Genomic DNA, 18292 nt, shown 5'->3' with positions numbered 1-18292 from the left:
TCGGCCAATCATTTAATTGTACAGTCGGTTCTTCAGGCAGTCACTATCAGTAAATTTTGTAGCCAATCACTCAGTCAGTCGATCAGCCATTCTTCAGTCGGTCTCTTAGTCAGTCAGTCAAGCCGACAATCACTCAGCTTTTTTTCGTTCATTTATCAACCAACCAGAGCTTCTTCCGTTTCCGGTCGCTGTCTGTTCCATTTTGTTATCACAAATTTATGCAACCATATCGCGGGTGTGGATGCGAATGTTCTTGTTTTCGTAGTTGTTGTTGTAGCTACTGCGCTTACTGCTTTTTGTTGTTTAGTGGAGTTTTTGCGCTGCATCAGCCGCAATTTGTTGCAGGCAGCTATTTACCATTTGGCTGTACCATCTGTGTCTTCTTCTAAAAGGGCATCTCAACTTGTGCTGATAAACGAAAAAGTTTTTAATGTGTATGTAGAATGCGGAGTTCGTTCAAAATCTAACCTTTAGATCAAGGCTGTCAACCTTTTAAATTTTATAAAAAAAAAAAAATTTTATCTTAACAAAAAAATCTTAACGTTTTAAAAAATCGAACTAATTTAATAATTGCATTTTTACAGTTTAAAAATCAAGCTAAAGAAAGTCATAGGTTTTACTCATTTTTAGAATAGCTCGTTCGAACTAATTAAATTAAATTAAATGTATGTACGATAAAGTTTGGATATTGTATGAATTTTATGACATAATTCTATGGAATTTCGTCTTAGGTAGCTTAGAGAACGGAACTGTAAATAAAACTTCCACAAAAGTTGCTCTCAACTCCAAGTTGAATTTGAATTGATTGAATGTTGTTGCTTTGATTTTCATTGTCTGTTTGTACGTTTGAGATACTATATTATACTTACCCATATTTGCATATACTTGCTCTATTTTCACTCCTCTCTTGTCTCCCTGTAAAATATTTACTACTTCTGGCCAACATGACAGCCATGGCAACGAGATATTGTTGCCATTTCATGAATTCAATACCCAGTACGACAATGTTCTGTCAGTTATTTGAATATTCATATGCTCAGTTAGCCTTCAGTGCTATTGAATACTGATTGATATACTTGTACGCTTGTAACTGTTTGCATTGGTAAGTGTATTTGCTGCTTCGATGTGCCGTTGAGCTGCACTTTTCTCTCATTTTTGTTCTGCCATTTGTGATGCTTACTTTGCAGTCTTTCTCTCACACTGCGCTGTTTTCTGCGCTTACTTTGAAGTGGTTTCTGCGCTTTAGTTCCCTCTAATTGGCTGTGGCTGCCTTTTAATTTTTCACAGCTTTCCTTTTTTTTTTTGTTTGCTGCTACGCATTGTTTTTTATTTCTTTTTCTTGTTTTCCGAGTGGAAAATGCATTTGGATCAGTAGCAGCAGCAGCTGCATTTGCAGTTGTGGCTTTAACTTTAAACGAAAACCATAAATGGACCAACTTGGTCAGGGCTATAATTACACTCGAAATGAATATATCTCTCGCTCTCCCTCTCTCTCTCTCTCTCTCTCTCCCTCTCTCTCTATCTCTTGTTTTTCTTTCGCTCTCGCTGTGAAACGTAATTACAAAAAATGCGAGTGGCAGTTACAGTCGACACATCAAACATAAACATTGCGACAGTCGTTAAAGGACAAACAACAATACGCATAAATATGTATGTGTATGTGTTTGTATGCAACAACAACCACAACATTAACACCTTCACAATGCGACAAACAAACAAATTGCTAGTTTTTTTTCGAACGCTTTTCACTCGCGTTGCAATTAAAATCAACAATTTTATATTTATGTTGGCCTTTGTATGTATATGTGACTCTGTAGTGTGTCTCTTTTTGTGTCTGTCTGTATGTGTGTGTGTTTGTGTGTGTGTTAGCTGCATACAAAGTAAACAATTATGTGGTAACTGCAAATGTATTGCAGCTGAGAGCCTGCGAGTTTTGCTGTCCGCTTTCAGGTTGCTCGTTGCCTCAATTATTTAGCAGGACACACATTTTTTCAGGTAACAAACACACACACGCACACACACATATATGTGCACCACACGCATATGCACAGTCACACACGTACTGACATTAATGGACGCTGTAGAAATGTTGAAATGCTACAGGAAGTAACCGCAAAGCCAGCAACAGACATGGCAACTGTGTCGCAACTTGCCTCCCCCCCTCCTCCTTCCCTGCCCATCCTTACCCCTTCCCATACATCACACACACACACACATACATATGGGACTCACATTCACCTAGTTACGCATATGTCCTGATGACATTAGTGCAGCATTGCAGACATTTTCCTCAAAGCAAAACGAAAAATTACAGCTGGACCGAAAAATGGGGAGAAATTCTAGCACAAGAAGAGGAAGGGTAGGAAGGATGCTGCCTGCGGTTTGGGGGGTCAATTTTGGCCAAAGGACACTCGCACACGTTAACAGCGAGTGACATGTGTGTGTGTGTGTGTTTGTGTGTGTGTGGTTTGGAATTTGGCGTTGATTACGAGCACTTTATGCTTCCGTGTTACATGTGGGCGTTGCGTTCTTTCTCCCACTCACTCAATCTCTCTCTGCATTTGTATCTATGTATCTAAGTATCTTTGTATCTGGACCTGTTTGTCATCAGCTGAACATGACAATGACAACTATGTGCTCATTGTTGCAATTTTTACTTTATTATCAGTGTCTGTAATCAGCACATGGACTCCATTTTGTTAGATAACCTCTCACAGACAAAGCTATCTGTCTATCTCTCCCAATCTCTCTTTATCTCTATTGCTGTCTCACTCTACTTCACTAACAAATTTCCATGATAAATGTTCACCGCCTGAGAATGTGGGCGTGGCTCGGCTAATCCATTGCACTTGAAGATAATTTATTATTATTCACAGCTAAAGCATTATGATACTGCTACTGATATTAGTTACAGCCTTAACATGTGCTAAAAGCTCTTCATGCCAATAACTCAAAATTTAAGGGGGCGGGCACAAAAGCTTTGCACTCTGCTACAATAATAAACTCAAAAGCTTTTTGTGTAAAATTACAACACAAAATGTGTGAAAAACTTGACTAAATTAGCTTTCAGGCAAGAAAGCTTTTCTTGGGTTTGTTAACTTTTGTAAGCTAGAAAAATCTTTCATTTGCAGTATATGTTAACAGTGAACTGCTTAATGAATGTAGATAACAGCAGGTCAATGTTTACATGGATATTTGGCTGATAACAAAGACAAACAGTTATCAATAACTACAAACACTGTTGATAATAGCACGTTTAAATTTGTATACAATTTTTAAGACTATTAATATTTATTTCAAATTTGTATGTTAATTTGTTAACAAATTTCAAAATTTCTAAAAAAAAATCAAGTATTTTTAATTTGTATATTATAAATATTATAATCGTTAAAGCTTAGGGCATCAAACTATAAATATAGTATTAATTTTCAAAAATATTTAATTATGTTTAGCTACTTACAAATATCTAAACAAATTAAGATCACACTTTTAAACTCAGAATTTCAAAGTTGATAAAAAGCTTATGGTTTTTTTTATAGACTGATAACAGGTAACAATGCTAGTGATAACAGGACGCCAGTAACTTTTAATTACTTTTATATTTTGTTCAAGTTTTGAACTGAAATACAAAACATGACTTTCAAATAAAAGTTGAGTAATTTATAGAAAAACAACTGTGAAGTGAAACATCCATCCAGGTTGAGCTTTAAATGAATATATAAACATTTTTAAATAAAATGGAAAAAAAAAGCCGCTAGCAATTGCAAATAAAATGAAACCCAAAAAGGACCCTCATTTGAGACAAGAAATGGTCTAACGGAACGATAACGTCAAAGGATTGCCCCGCTGGCAATCGCCAGTGGAAATTGATTAAAAAGAATCGCAGATGGCAACAGATAACCTAAATACACAACATCCCAAAACCAAATGTTTTTGTGGCGCTTAATCCTGCTTTTCTCGCGTTGCACAAAGGAAAATTCAATGAGAAGGGCAGGAATTTCCCACTAAATAGCGAATCGATTATCTAAAGGAAATTGCTCAGAGTCCATCAATGTTATACGAGTAAATAGTACGAATATATATTCAATGAATTTGGGTATTGGTCAGTTCATGTGCAGATATTGTTTGTTTGTATTGGGAGTTTTCTTGTGTTTGTGTTTGTGTGTCCTTGGTTAATGGGGTCCTTTTTTGCTTGACATCCTTTTGGAGCCTGTACTACAAAAGTGCAAAGGGTCTATTCAAAACAGACAGACTCTATGAATGTGATCGGATATTATAGACAAAGGATATTAAAGATGCTATTTTAATACTTGTAATTGTATTTTTTTTTAAGTTTGATATATTTTTATTAATATGCATAATTAACATTTTATACAGAATAAATACAGGATCTCTCACAGTCGAGTTTGCTCGACTATTGCTTATTTTTTTTTGATAGTTTTAACATATTATGTTTCTTTTCATTTTCAGGGCACAACATGGCCTCAGCACAGATGCGACATTTCTATAACACACCAACAACAACAACAACAAACAAGTCTACTTCTTTCACAACACGCCAACTCTTACAACAGCAGCAACAACACACGAACAGCAAACGGAAGCAATTTGAAAGTGAAACGTTTGTGTGCCACACAGCAACAGCAACAACACAAAGTAAATTGGAAGCAACATCAACATGGCAGCCACTCACGCCAGCAACACTCGAGCCAGCAACAGCAACAGCATCAGCAGATGATGTACAAACGAGCCGATGTGAAAAAGGTGAATCAAATTGGTTATGGACAATACATGAGATTGCTGCCAGCAGCAGCAACACCAGCAGCAGCAACAGCAGCAACAGCAACGGCGCCAGAATGCTTTCCAATGTTGGCAAGGAGACACAGCAGCAACAACCGCAGCAGCAACTGCATCAGCAATATCCTGTCGCAAGTTCACATGGTGCTAATTGCAATGACAGCAACAACGTTATTAGCGCTTGCGTGGCGGGATGGCAACATATTGCTGTTGCTCCTGTGGCTGCCACTGTGGCTATTGGGCATTCTAAGCAAGTTGCCCATAGGAGCACGACAAACACAACAAAAGCAACAGCAACAACAGCAACAGCAATCAGTACATGTAAGCCAGCAATACAATCACGCTTATCTTCCAAAATCAAACACGGCCAAGGTCAGGACTCTGCAACAGCAACACGTACAACAGCAACAACTACAACAACCACAGGAACCACAGGAACATCAACAGCCAAACAACGAAACGTCTATCAACACTGCACAAACGATGTCGCTGCCACTGCCTACGGCCCACGGACTGTCAAAATCTTTATGGATATGCAAAAATTTGCACGCACTGTATTTCCGCTTGTTATTGTCTTCAATCTGCTACCTTTGTTCTATGCAGGTAAGTGTTGAATACTTCTCTATTCATTGTTTATCAACAGGCAGTACACTAGATTAAGCCCATCAAATGTAAACACTATTGTTGTCGCTCTAGTGTCAAAACAAACACTTCATATCGCAGTGGACACGGAGCTAATTGAGGTCGAGTGTGTTGTTAGTAAAATTCAAGTAAAAATCGAAAACTCGACTTTTGCGAAAGCGTTTATCAACTACTTTAAGTCGATAATTTTTTTGACTATCAATCGAGTTAATTTAAACGATTTTAAGAAAAAGTCGACAACTCAAATATAATTTTTTTCATTTTCATACTTATCTCTTGACACTTTTTCAAAAAAAATTGTGATATGGGAAAAAATCGACATGTGTTACTCGATGTATTATTTAGCAATTAATCGACAAATCGTGTCTTTCTTTTTTTCGATTTTTACATTTAGATTTTAAGCTCAATTCTTTGATTTTTAGGGTTGAGCTCTGCTATGTCCCTTAACTGGTTTGATTAACATTCGTTAACTTTTAACATTCAAATCAACAAAGTCGAGTGTTTTTGGTTTTTATTATTAAGAGTTTCCGCTTGAGTGAGTAATTTTTTGTAGCATGCTCTTAGCTGCTTCAAAAATACAAACGGTTGACAGTTCAAAACTGTTGTCCGTTTGAAAATATGTGTTGCATACTTTTCGCTGTTGCGTATATAAAAATACTTGACCGCTTGACTGTATAATTTATTGTAACATTCTTTTAACTACTATATAAATAACAACTTTTAACTGTAAAGAGTTGTCGACAAATTGACAAAATGTGTATCATAAATTCTACTTCTACATTTTTGACTATTTAAAGTTTGCAGTTGACTAAAAAAACATGCAACATACTTCTTCCGGAAAGTAATATTCGGTAGTTGCTTTTAGCTGCTGCTTAAATAACGTTATTCTGTTACGATTAGATTGAAAAAATGTGTAGCATTCTTTTTGCGGCTGTCTGAATAAGTTTGACAACATTTGCAAATTGAACCACACTAACACTAACAATGGCAACAACAGCCCAAGCAGCAGCTCATTATTTATATTGATATGGTAAAAAGGCACAAATTTTAATGACCCACAAAAAGTGGACATGGCCCCAGGAAGCACAAGAATCCCTTGCGTCAGCCTTATAACACAATTTGTTGTGCGACTTTCTTGCTGCTGTTTCTTATTTAAAAAAAAAACGAAACAAACAAAAAATGGCATCATTAGAAAGTTTGGGTCAAATGTGGGCTGGCGGCCTCCCAAAGACAATAGGCCGGGACCTTTTCGGTTGTTGGTTGTCGGCTTTTGTTGCTGCGCCAAACTTATTAATTAAATTTCAAACATAATTATTTAAGAACATTTTTAGCAGCTGCTTAAACAAATTCAATTTGCGATCCACGCTTGATAGCTGTTTTTTTTTTTTTATATATAAGTGTGTATAAAGTATGAACTGACTCCAATCAGCAGCATTATCATTGTGGGTAGTCAAAAGGGAGGTGTGCCTAATGTATTAAAAGCAAAGGCAAAAGCAAAAGCAAACAAAAGAGCCGCCAGTTCAAAAGGAAAACGAAATCAATGACAATTCGTTAAATGTCCCTCATTATTATCGTTAGCCATATCTGAGCAGCGATTAAAGTAAATTTAAGCGTCCTGCCATAGTCCTGAACACAACTTTCTTATCAGTTGAGACAACAACAAAGGATGCTGCTCTCTGAAAGCTCACGGCTGCGCACTGAGTCTGGCCAGTTGCCTTATCACGCCAAGCGTTTATCAGTTGCCCATTGAAATTGTTTACTGGGTTGGCATTGTTGTCATTGTCTGGCGCGCCGAAATTGCTGACTGTGTTTTTTGCTTTTGACCAAATCATACACAACATTTATCTTGAATATCATAATGACAATTTTTCTGATTTAATTTAAAATGTATATTGTGAGTAAATTCAAACTTAAAGATTAAATGAGGCAGCATTTCAGCTGACTGGCTTTTGGATGAGTGCCAGCTGCCACCTGGTGGCGCCTCAAGTGGCAACTTGACGAATGATTAAGTCGGCAATGAAAATGCGGCTTGCCACTTGAAAGGAAACGGAGAGCAAGAGGAAGCAGAAGTGTGCGATTCATTGAGCTGAAGCTGCTGCAATTGAAATAAAATCGACGAATAAACATCTTATGAGTAAGAAGCTAAAGCGAAAGCCAAACATCGGCTGTAGTATGGGTCCAATTCCGAATTCCCCAAAGCCAACAAAAAAGAAATAAAAGAATCATAAATTCAATTCGATTTAAGATTTATTGAATGTGAGTAGCGTCCATTCCATTGTCGAAGACGAAGTCACAGTTACTGCAAAAGCTTTCTTAGTCCTTGCACAACACACACACACACACACACATTCTCTCAGTCTCTCAGCTTGTGAGTGTTTCTCTCTCTGGCTTTATATGCTGGCTGCGAATCACGAATCCACTCAGTCGATGACAGTCGGCCAAGCACGCCAGTCGCTTTAGCCAACGCTTCTTCAGCAGCTCCATAGTCGCAGCATCAGCAGCAACAATAATTACAGTTTAAACGTATCGTGTAACAAGCTTTAGCAGCAGCTTAACCGTTACTTTTGGCTCGTATTCTCAAAGCGTCGCTTGAAACTGACAAGATTGAAGATTGAGAATTAAAGATTCTTTAAAATCAAGTGTCGCTTTCGCGCTTCTCTTTTGCATATTTACATTTGTTTAATTAACTTAACGCGTCTTTAGTTGCATAAATTAACGCGAGTTTTCGACCATCAATAAGATTGAAAGAAGAGCTTAAAACGTAAAGTACATCAAAGGATTCAAACCAAGGGTTGCGCAGTGTAAATATTAAAAAATGAAAAAAATTATAATTAATATGTATAAATTGTTGGTGCACAGTTGAGTTATGAAATGGGGATTACTTAAAGATTTCTTAACATATCAACGTTTTTTTTTTTTTTTGTCATTCCGCCGTGAAATGCGAAACTGTATATTTTATATTTGTATCGACAGAAAGAAAATTCATTTCTGGCTTTTAGGTTTTTTCTTTATATTCAACGAATGTTAATTATTTAAAAGTGGTAAAAAAGAATTCAGAAAAAGATAAAAATATTTTTGAATTGAAAATTGGCTGTTAAATTTGTAGTGAATAATAAAAAAAATATATTATTTGAGATGAGAAAAGTTAAGACATAGCAGCTTATCTATTTTATTTTATTTGATTCACTTTTTATGGGAATAAGTCTCAGTGTTTCAGTGCTTATTCACAACTGGCATTGATTCAGGTAATTCAGACAATAGCGAATTCTAATCCTCAGTTCAATTGATGGCAAATAATCGACTTTGGCCAATAATAAGAGAGTGCTCTAGAAAAGAACTTGTATTATTACTTCTTTTATTGAGACAGACGAGATTTGTTGCATTGTTGCCAGAGATTCTTATTAGTTCCATACTCACAATGACAGAGCACACATATGATAAAATGAATACAGACAATGGAAGTACTTGGGATTAGGCTTGAGATTGGAATGTTAAAGTAGAGAGCTGGCTTAATGCAAAAATTGCTGTCGACTCTCATCCAATTAGGCGTGTTTCCTGTCACTGACAGCGAGTAACAGGAACTTTGATAAAGGTTCTTATTCGCGTTAAGTCCCGTTCAATCATCGCATTGGTCAGACAAGTTATCAAAGGGCTTTACACCCCAAAGTGAAGTGGTCAATGTCGCATGTTAGTGGAAGATATTGTGAGTTGACTTACAATTCCGTTTTCTGCATTCCTTTTGGCTTAGAACAATTTGGCAATCGTTACAAGATTGAAACGTGCCAACTGTGCAAATAGTCAATCAATAGGCAATCGTTCTTGTGAAAAGGTGATAAGCAAACAGTAGATGGAAGTGATAACCACAACCCTTTTGCATGCCGAACTTAAGGGCTTTCACCTGTTCAGCCATTCATCCTTTCGCCTGTCTCCTGACATTGCGTGTTCCGCCTTCGGTTCCTGTTGCCTTGCAGCTAATGAAGAGATAAAAGTTGCTACGTGTGGCAAATGTTAAAAACAAGAAAAGGTTGACTGACGACTATAAATATTTTGGCCTCGACTTGTTCGTAGGGTTTAACGTTTAACGCATAAATTATTTATTCATTTGCTGTCGCTGGTTTTTGTTTTTTTGTTTTTTATTTTCTGGCGCAGCATTAAAATTTCTATTGGTCCCTTTTGGGGGCGAAATCTAATCCCATCTACGGTTGACGAACTAAGTATTTCATAATGAGCTGCACTTACTCAACTTTTATGCGAACTCATGAAAATTCCAACGCTACGCCCACCTTCACACACTACACCCCTTTTCCCCCCTTTTTGCTCATACGGCAGCCAGTTTTCAGCAACTTTTTTACCGCATGGAATGCAAAGAAATTTGCCAAGGGGCAGGCGTTGGTCGATATAAGGGTAGAGAGAGCAGAGAGCGGAGAGCGAGGGGGAAACGGCAAGTTTCCGTTTTGTTTTTTGATTATATCCGGGGTATTGCGCTTTTTCATTTCTATTTAGCTGCAAAAGGCACAAATTATTATAAAATCGCCCATTGGCATTGGTCGCACGTTGCGTATGCGTAACTTTTGAGGCCCAAAACTCGAAATTAATTAGCGCCTCATGCACATGAGAGGATCCGCTCTTATTGCTATTGTTGTTGTTATTTTTACCCGGTTTGTTCCTCTGTTCTTTCCGGCCAGTTTCATCGGGCTGCAACAATTTTCCTGCTGCCGCTGTCATGTGATATGAAAAATACATAGGCAAATGTTGCAACTTTTTCATTATGTATCAACTTGATGCCTGACAAGCAAAAACTTTTTTTGTAGCCAAAGAACTTTAGCTGGCGGACAGCGTGTCAGTGGCAGCAGTTCAAAAATGGGTGTGGCAAGGGGATAAAAGCGCCCACTTCTTTAAATTATATTTTGTTTGTCAACGTCATCGCTAATGAGTTCGCTGATTAAAACGTAATTAGCTACCGTCGGCTTTTGATGTTCTCAGCTCTCTGGCTTAGCCTCTTAATAGAAGTTCTGGCGCTCTATTAACTGTTGGCAGCATCAGCCAAGTAATTGAAAACTGATTAGGCAGCTGAAAGTGGCAAAGTGTTAAGTATACGCCCGGTGTAACATCAAGAGACTGGACATTAAAGAGTTTACACTGTACTTTATATCATTTATTTACGTTTAATTAATATGTTAATCTAACTAAAAGGTGTAGTTGACTTGAGTTTCATTTAATAACGTTTTCATACTCTATGGAATTTTAAAATGACATCACTTCGCAAACTGTTTTCATATTTATTACTTGGCATAAGACTGGCAGGTTCAGGTCTATTATTCAGACAATCTAATCAATTAGCTTTCGAGTTGTACAAAGTCATTTTCACTTAACTGCAGACGGCCAATCAATCTCAGCAGAGCATCTCAAACAGAGCACATCAAATGGACAAACTTGACAGCATTACATTGCGAAAACTTGTCCAAGAGTGTTACAGAAAAGTTTTGTTTGTTTGCATTATGAATTTATGGCTCGCATTGTGCGTAATGGGAAGCGGGATCGATAAGCACAAATAAATAGAAACTAGTCAGATAATAAAGCAGAAACAATATCAATAAAACTCACTATTGTATAAATATAAAAAAGTTTCAGATACATTAAATATTAATATCACACAATTATCGCTAGCTGAGCTGATAATAAAGCATGAATAACAGAAAAGCATAATCAAATTATGTGCATATTCATAATAAGCCAACATTGTTATTCAACGTATGTAAAAAGAAACTGCCTATATTTAACATTCACTCGTTATCGTTCTCGTGAACTCATTAAGCCTACAGGTTAACGTAAATACAAATTGAAATAAAAAACTGAATAAGCTCACTTCAAAAACTTTACTTGTTTTAGTCGAAAGTGAATACTCAAAGTTAATATGTAAAATTTGTTTTTACTTGGGTTTTACACTGCTTTAATTTTATATTAAATAAAGTCTATTAAATAAACTGAATTTTTAAATTGACTAATAACTAATACTTCACGAACATCTCGTTCGGTTATATTCAAAAGCAATTATCAACAATATCTCTAAATATTTGTGGAACATACCTGTATACATTTACTTGATCATTTTGGTTACACCACTTGTATAAATTTTAAATGGGCATAGGGAATAAAAAGCAGCTATTGTAATAAACATTGAACTTATTGCTCATTTGAATTTCAATATTATTTGCAAATTACATTTGTCCCACACATAAATAAGAGATGCGAAATTTGTATTGACGAATTGATGTTGTACTTTTTGAATAAATACACATCGATTGTTGTTTGTTGGCTTTGCATAACCAAAGGCCAATCTGTGTGGCTTAAAGTGAGGCGTTCAGTCAGTTATTATGGCAACATACTCGTAAATGGCAATGTGATTTAGTCAAGAATTTCATCAATCTTCATCGGGGTCGTAGCTCAACAAAACAGGACAAAGCGGCCAGGACTTGTCGTCCTTTTGACTGGCGTCGGCCCAGCATATTTCGTTATCATTTTGTAGCATATAAATATAATATAAAAAAAAAAATATGCCTTTGTGTCGCATTTGCGTAATCTTTAAAGCATCTGCATAAAGTGAAACCGAAAGCGAGGCATGCAACAGGATCGAAACAGCAGAGGGTGGGGTAGGTGGCAAGACAATACCTAACGAAGGGCAAGCGTTGCCACTGAGTCGAGGTTAAGTTACTGTCGCACAGCAAAGACGCACATAAATCTCTCTCTTTAGTGTGTGCAACAATAAGCGGCAGGCGTCTTGTGTAAAGGCAAAGACAAAAGATCTACTGGAATCAAGTTTAAGTGTAGTCACAGGCGGAAACATTATACACACACTCACACATACACTATATACACACACACACACACATACACTATACCTGACAGCGTATTTTACAAAAAAAAAATAGAATCAGAAAATGTTCGCTGGCAGTTGCCAAGTGCGGACTAAACAAGTGCAATTATTTTAATGCACTTTTGACTTTTGACATTGCAAGACAACAGCAACAAAAGCGAGAACCAGAACAAGAACAAGAACAAGCAGTCTTAAAGCATATTTGAAGCATTTATGCTTGGCATTGTTTGTCTACACAGAGCTAAGCCTTCCCGTGGCGACACTTGGAGGCAACACCGCCTCAAGGTCAGGCAGTCAGGCAGTCAAGCAGTTGAACTTGGCCAAAGCCTAAATCCCTTTAATTCTAATGCCATTACGCTTCATATCCTGTTCTATTTACTGTAATTTGATGGCAGGCAGACTTTGGTGTAGTTTAAAGTCTCAGACAAATTGAATTCATAAAAAAGTATAACATTCATTTTGGCAACGTCACGCACAGTCGATGATGTCGATGGCTAAGCATTTTGGCCGACCCTGTCAGCCATCAGTTCGAGTTTCACTTTCAGCTCCATTGACGGCCTGTATATATACGTATATTTGATGTGTACATTCAGTCGGCATAAACAAATTTTTGCAAATGTGCGCATAAAACTTACGAAATTGCAAATTGTATTTTATTTCACACAGAATTCCAAGGAATACGCCAGCATTCCTTGTTCCTTGTTCCTTGTATTTGTTGGGATTCCAAACAGTGTGACATGCTGTCATCTTTACCCTTGTGTTGTGGCTCGTTGCCTTCATAGCCAGCTGTTGTTTTAGTCATTTTTGTTGTATGTGGGTTGCGCTAATTTAATTAAGAGCCATAGACAAACCGACAGGCGATATGTGTCACTGAAATATGTGCTATAAGTCTTTTGAAGTGCCTCTCACTCTCTCTCAGACTTGATTCTATTGACTCTTTTTTATTTTTGAGCTTGCCACATGTGACAGCCACATGTAAGAAAATTATAAAGACTTTTCAGTTTTGTTTTACCATGCATATGCCATAAACATGCACAACAAACTGCCACAGGGACATCGCATTGCGTATACGCAATGTTTTCCTTTTCAATTTAAATTGTTTGTTTTACCTACAGCTATCGTGTGTAAGCTAAAAATAAAACTGATAAATTGACTTATTACAACATTTTCGATCGATGAAATCACTCTTTGATCAACAACACGAACAGCAATGACAACAATCCGCTTAAATAATCTTGTTGAATTTTAACTTGAGGCCAGACAGAACCGCATAAATTATGCACTTGCTACATTTATCACGAAAAACAAGCATCATTTAGTTTCGGGGCTTGGTATGGGCGTATAAGGGAAATGTGGCCGGCGTTTCATTAATATTAATTGACCAATTCAAAATGACGGCCAAAAAGGGACACGGAAGCCAAAAACAAAAGCCAACAAGTTCAAACTATGCCCAGGTTTATTTATAACATTTCACAAAAGAAAAGAGAGAGCAGTGAAAAAAAAAAACGAGGAAATGCCAAAAACAGGCACATAAATAACGACGGGCATTAAAGCAATGCTTGGCCCCAGATAAAATAAAATAACGTACAAATATGCAGATAGCCGAGCATTCCAAATTTCCGAGCGATGGACGAGGGGGGAAGTAATGTTAGATGAGTCAAATCTCTAATTAATCTGAGCTTGAGCTCTATATATATAACAACTTCAATTCAGTCAATAAATCGCCCAAGAATCTAACAAGAATATAACTTCCAAGTCTGATAAAATTTGTCCCTAATTTCAGATAAATAATTTCTTCTTTTTTTTTTGATACAATTTTATTGAGTTTTATTCTTCAAGAACTTTATAACACATTTAAGAAAACATGGAATACTTTTTACATTTTGCTAAATTTTTTTTAATTAAGGGCAATTCACCTTATATTTTAGAATATTTAGGGTAAATATCTATTTCAAAGACTCAAAAAATTTGTTCAAAAATTAGTTGGACCTTTGTTAAATTTCGCTGAATATTTAAAGCGGAATATTTAAAGAAAATTTAAATGTTAACTGAGTTGCTTGTCTGTCAAGCAAAAGGTTTCACCCTCTGCCCCCGCAATAATACGAGTATGTTCTCTGACAACAATTCAATTTTACTTTTCTTGTTGTTCTTATTGTTTTTGTTTATTTTTTTTTTGTGGTGCTGAATGCCAGCAGCTGGGACCTTTCTGGGTGGAGCAATATTAGTTTTTATGTTCAATTCCGCTCACCTTCCATTTGACACAATGTGCAGCTCGCTGTAAAAAAAAAAACTTATCAAAAGTGTTTTACTTATTTTATTGTTGTTTTAGCTTTTATACAGTTCTTGTTGTTATTGGCATTTTTTTCTTGTTTCTTATATGCTGTTACCTATGCTCCATTGACAAAATGTCAGCACTGCTTTCATTTGTGCGGTACATTTTATAAATTTATTTACCCTCTAACTAAAAGGACTTTATCGGGTATACTATTCAGCAGGAGCAGCTTTAATTTTCGCTCAAATGTCATTCATAAATTAAAAGCAAATAAATTAAAAGATACGGTCAAAAATGGCAGTATTCATATACAACCAAATGTAGTGCACTTTACTTCTGAAACTTGCAATTATCACTTGATGGAATATTTGTTCCAGATCTGAATTTGAAAAAAAATCATTTCAAAATACACTTACGTATGTATTTTAAGATCCTAGTTTTAGAACATTATGAACAAACAAAATGTTTGTTAGTTTTTAATTCTTTCCATTTTTGTTATCGAGGCTGTCAAGTCATGTTTTGACGTTAATTGAAATTTCCTGCCATGTGCGGAAATGAAGCAAATGTGCTTTTGGTCAATTATTGCAAAGGTAATCTGATGCATTTACCATTATTGTTGAATCAGCAGCGATTAGACAGGATAATAGACACTTCAAATTGCATTCTGTTGATGCATTGAGCAAATGTTGTCTTAAGAGAACAACATTAATCATCGGCCAGTTCCAAAAGCACACACACAAACCAATTGATGCCTTGGGTCACTATTATTGGTCGTGATTTTTGGTGAAATTCCACTTGTGCGCCTCTCGATGAACTGCCAGGACACAAACACACACACCACTATACACACCCACACTGAGAGAGAGAGACATAGAGAGAGCGAGATAGAGAGAGAGTTTGCAATTTGTTTCTGCACAATGCGAATGCCGACGTGTGACAAGTTTTGGGCTGTCCACAAGGTGTCACAGGGACAGGGAAGAGGTGGGTGAGATGTGAGTTGGGGAAACCGTAACCGGAAGCCGTAGGGATACGCACAACCAACCGACTGATAGGCAGTTCTAGGAATTTATGATTGGTAATTTGTTTTGAGCCGCCCGCAGCAAAGAATGGGAATATACATATCAAGGCCAGTGTTGTGGGTTGTCCAGTTATGACAACTGATTGAAGGCCATATTTGGGGTGAATGTTTTATCTGCTGGTTAATCCCCATAGATGATCTCAACAGTGCACAAACAAAAACAGTTCCGGGAAATAACAAATGGAAAATATGCAAATATATATTGTATTTCAAACAGCTTCTTAACAACTCAACAACTGAAGGCAACTCGTTGAGCGGTTGATCACATCAGAGGACACCTGTCACAATGAGTAACAGCGCCATGGTAGCGGTGGCCATTTGCTGCATCTTGGTGTTGCTGGCGGTGTTCATTGTGATCATCATTGTGGTTGGTCAGCAGTTTGAGGAGCCCAAGTGAGACATGCTCCAGCTGGGACCTGGCAACTTCCCAGATGGATAACAGAGGCCCCCAAATTGTTAGTTGCGGTCGGTCAGCACAAATGTTGGGGCAGATATCAATGCCACACACCACCACAACAAACACAAGAGCAACCAGAAAACAACACAACATATAATTAACCTTATAATCCAATGCCACCCAACATGAGGCGAGAGAAGGAGTTGGAAAAGGAAGAGAATGTGGAAGAAACTGAAAGAGAAAGAGCGAGAGAGAGAGAGAGAGAGTCAGCGATATCAAGCGAAAGAAAAGGCATCCCATCGTCAGTACCCATTGGCTGTGATGTGAAATTATTAGCATAACATGAAACAAAACATAAAATAATAGCGACAACAAAAATTAATAAAAATGTTGATCATTTCGCATACCAAAGACATCTCAATGTAGCATCCCTATATATGTATATTTGTGTGTCTGTTAAGTGTTAATATTGCAATATATATATACATATATGGTATATATATTTAGGTACATATATATGTGTATACTAATGCACTATGGTCCGGATGACGAATTTTTAGGAATAAATTAATAACTCGAAAACGAATGAAGATATTTTGGTCTAGTTTTTTGCATTGGGCTTATGATATCAATACGCAAATGGCCTAGAAAAGTGGGCGTGGTCCCGCCTTTATTTCGGATTCTGCGATATGTAAATTTTTTGTTTTTCAAGCCATCAGGACCAAGCTTACAGGTTAGGCGTGTTACTATACCCGTAACGTGTTGGCAAAATTTCATTCAAATCGGACAACTATATCATATAGAAATAATAGGAATTATCAGTCGAAAAGTCACTTTTTTTATAAAAACGCTGTTTTTTCCAAAATATTTGACCAAACTAATCGTATATAAGTGATATTATGCTACTGACATTCTGACCAACATATATCAAGATCGGAATACTATCATTTATAATATCATATTGTTCAAATAATTAAAATTGGTCGTGAACTAACTTTTTGTATGAAACTAGAAATTTTTATTTTTTGTCGATTGTAAAGATTTATTATTTATTCAATACGTAAACACGAGTTTTTGTAATTTTAGCCAATGCGCACAATAAAATAAGCCAATAAATCATAATTTTGGTCATTTTGTCTCATGTGTTGTCGGCACACTTTAAACGAATACGCAGTTTATAACGTGAGGTTAGCTGAAATAAAGTAAAATTGTGAAAAATGCGCAAAATTGCGCAACTTGAGCTTAATAGTACAAATTCAGAATTGATTTCTCTACAAAATGCATATAGTCGCATTGCTAGCATATGCTAGCAAAATTAGTTACGACATTTCAAAGTTAAAATTTCATCGAATAAAATTTTTAACAAGGCAATTTTTTAAATTACAAAAAACTATACATTGCAGTTTGATTTTTAACAGTTTAGATAAATAAACACAAAGTACAAGCAATAATGAATATAATCCATGATAAATTTTTTAAAAAAGCTTTTTAGCGAGTGCCACCGAGTAATTAAATTTTACCTACAAAATTGCAATAAGAGTTTCATGTGCACTTCGTTCAAATCAACTCTGTTTCACAGCTGATTGCTAAACAGTGTTGGAAAATGAGAAAATTTTGGTTATGCAACTTTTGAGGTGGAAGTATTTTGAATGCATTGCCATTAAAAAAACGGTAATTTGAACAACTTTAAGAAACGACTTTTTTCCAAAATAATCGTCATCCGGACCATAGTGTAATGTGTAACCCAACCGTCGTAACGTCGCGTTTTTATACAAGTGTTGTTAATAAATTTTTATTAATGTTTTATTAATGTTGCATACAAATTATACACACTTAAACATATGCATAACTAAACATGTAGCTAAGCCAAAATAATTAACAATTGAACATAATGTTAATGTAAATGTAAAATGTCTTGAACTGACAACTACACCAATGTCCAAATGAAGAGTAACGCGATAAAAAACGCGTGCGTTTCCTGCGCGACAAATTGCAAACAGAGTCAATGGAAGATTGAGAAGAAAACATAAAGGAAAAGGACAATAGCAAAAACGTAAACAGAGAGCTCAACAAATTTAGTTAATGTTTTTAATTATGAAATGAACAAGTTAAGTAACTGCACTTGTTAAATGCAGCAGACACTGAATGGGGCAAGTTCGCGGCATAGTTCTAACAAATGATATGCATTTTATAGGTATATCAAAATGAAAATAAAAAATAAATAATTTTTTG

At 36.3% G+C, this 18292-nt stretch overlaps 2 protein-coding genes across 2 annotated transcripts in view; both read left to right on the top strand.

Moving 5' to 3' along the window:
• The window catches only part of LOC117789894 (cubilin), a 53071-nt gene that overhangs the window by 15109 nt on the left and 19670 nt on the right, over positions 1-18292 (top strand). The window contains exon 4 of the mRNA XM_034629070.1: positions 4471-5400. Within this exon, the coding sequence (XP_034484961.1) occupies positions 4479-5400 (922 nt within the window). The 5' untranslated portion in view covers positions 4471-4478. The remainder of the gene's footprint in view (positions 1-4470; positions 5401-18292) is intronic.
• On the top strand, positions 7858-16438 carry LOC117789895. Its single transcript, XM_034629071.1, has 2 exons — positions 7858-8240; positions 15881-16438. Exon 2 carries the CDS (start codon positions 15950-15952, stop codon positions 16058-16060), a length of 111 nt encoding a protein of 36 aa, XP_034484962.1. The 5' UTR covers positions 7858-8240; positions 15881-15949; the 3' UTR covers positions 16061-16438.

This window comes from Drosophila innubila (assembly GCF_004354385.1).
Source record: "Drosophila innubila isolate TH190305 chromosome 3R unlocalized genomic scaffold, UK_Dinn_1.0 2_E_3R, whole genome shotgun sequence".
NCBI classification, from domain to species: Eukaryota; Metazoa; Arthropoda; class Insecta; order Diptera; family Drosophilidae; genus Drosophila; species Drosophila innubila.
Note: the sequence above shows the minus strand (reverse complement) of the source record. Positions and strands in the feature narration are given on the sequence as shown.

Coding starts and splice junctions, on each gene's coding strand:
- LOC117789895 (XM_034629071.1), top strand. CDS start 15,950: ATGAGTAACAGCGCCATGGTAGCGGTGGCCATTTGCTGCATCTTGGTG.